Genomic DNA, 2,009 nt, shown 5'->3' with positions numbered 1-2,009 from the left:
GTGCTCCACAACAAGAGAAGCCACCACAATGAGAAGCCCACGCACTGCAACGAAGAGTAGCCCGTGCTCGCCGCAACTAGGGAAAGCTCATGCGGAGCAACGAAGATCCAATGGAGCCAAATATTAATTAATTGATTAATTAATTATTAATTAATTAAAACAAAAAGAACAGCAAGGCAGAACCAATCCCTCCACCTGTCTTGCATGGGGCGGCCCTCCTGCTTAAGAAAAACACAAGAGTTCCTCTTTACACCCACCTTGCAGCTTCCTTGATGGTAAATTCAATAAATTGCCTCCTCACTGCAAGAGGTCCTTGCACTCCTTCAAGCAAAGTGAAAATTCTTTCATACTCTGCAGATATTAAAAAAAAAATTAGTATTTTTAAAAATACGGATGAAGAATAAAATTCAATCTTTGCACATCATCAGTAATCATTCCTTGTGTGTGGAAAGTTAGGTATAGTTCGTATTTGAAACACTCAAATCAAGACAACTGCACATATCTGCTAGGGAAACTCTAAACACTAATTCAGTGTGGTCTGCTGAATAATGGTCCCCCAAGTGGTCCGTGTCCTAATTCTGAGAACCTGCGAACATGTTACCTTATATGGCAAAAGAAGAGACTTTACTTTGCAGATGTGATTAAGTTACGGCTCTTGAGATGGGGAGATTATCCATGTTCATACATGTTGCCCAACGTAACCACAAATATCCTTATAAAAGGGAGGCAGTAGAGCTGGTCGGAAAGAAAAGATGTAAGGGTGGGAGCAGAGGTTAGAGAGGAGAGAAGGGGCTAAGTTGCTGGCTTGAAGATGGAGGAAGGGCCCACGAGCGAAGGAGCACAGGCAGCCCATAGAAGCTGGAAGAGGCGAGGACACGGATTCTCCCTAGAGCCTGCAGAAGGAACCCTGGCCCGCCAACACCTTCGTGCCAGCCCAGCGAAAGTCATTTCAGATCTGACTTCCACAACTCTAAGGTAATACAGTTTTGAGCCACGAAGTTTGTGATAACTTGTTGTTATCGCAGCAAAAGGAAACTATTACAGTAAGTAAGGGGAAAGAGAGAGAGAAAGGTGTATTGGGTCTCTTTTAGGTAAAGCCAGAGGAGTCATTTTAGATTATGTGAAAACCCAGTACTTCCCAAAAATGCACCTCAAGAGATACCTTGAATCTATTCTGAAACATAAACGGAAAGGGACCTCCATTATATTACTGATAGATGTTCTTTCACTACTCACTTCGTCCAAATTTTCGAACTTCCTTCATTAACTGGTGTTTTATATCAGCATTGATTCCTTGTGCCATAGCAGGAGTTATTTGCGACGTATTTGGCCCAGTTTCCAAAGCAGACGTTACCGAGACTTTTCGATCATCTACAGAGACACTGCAGTTCTTGGTTCCTCCTACGAGTGCATTACTACCAGGACTGTGCATCAGGTCATCTTTCCTGAGACTAGTGAAATCATCAGACAGGGAATCCACTTGGTCGGGCGGGATACCATCTCCTGCCATATTCATAAGCTCTGGGGCAGCAGAGTTTGACAAGAAGCCATCGGGTGAGATTTGACCATGTTCCATCTTCTCGTGAACATCGTGAGTGACAGTAACATCTGGAAACCAAATTAACAAGTGGAGCTGTGACGCAGGTGCATTATGGCAACCCCACAGGGACCGCCCGGTGCTCCTCAGTTTTGAGGAAATGGTTTCATAAAGCAAGAGGATGTACCAGATGGAGCCTGAGACCCCTCAAATTGAGCTCAGGAAGGTAATACGACAAACGCACTTTCTTCTCCTCATGGCACCATGAACACATATGGAAACCAAGTAAGACAGTACAACTAATAAAGAGGCTCAGGTCCCTGGTGCTGAGGGTTTAGCTGCAGCTTGTGCTTTACAAGCTGAAAAGCAGCAAGTCTCACTTGGTGTCATGATTTCTGTCCTTTACCTATGAAATGCCATGCTCTACCGAGCTTGACATCAGATTACGTGGCCCCCCCCCCCCCCCCCACCC

General features: G+C 44.7%; 1 protein-coding gene across 1 annotated transcript; it reads right to left on the bottom strand.

Annotated features, from left to right (window-relative positions):
* Positions 1–257: 257 nt before the first annotated feature.
* LOC103078786 (protein DDX26B-like) lies at positions 258–1,608 on the bottom strand (the record flags this gene model as incomplete). Its single annotated transcript, XM_007464989.1, has 2 exons — positions 258–351; positions 1,237–1,608. Coding segments are annotated over 2 exons (466 nt in total), but the record flags the coding sequence as incomplete, so codon positions are not given.
* Positions 1,609–2,009: the final 401 nt, after the last annotated feature.

Source organism: Lipotes vexillifer, unplaced genomic scaffold, assembly GCF_000442215.2.
Source record: "Lipotes vexillifer unplaced genomic scaffold, Lipotes_vexillifer_v1.1 C26874641, whole genome shotgun sequence".
Taxonomy (NCBI): Eukaryota; Metazoa; Chordata; class Mammalia; order Artiodactyla; family Lipotidae; genus Lipotes; species Lipotes vexillifer.
This window is presented reverse-complemented; position numbering and strand designations above follow the sequence as displayed.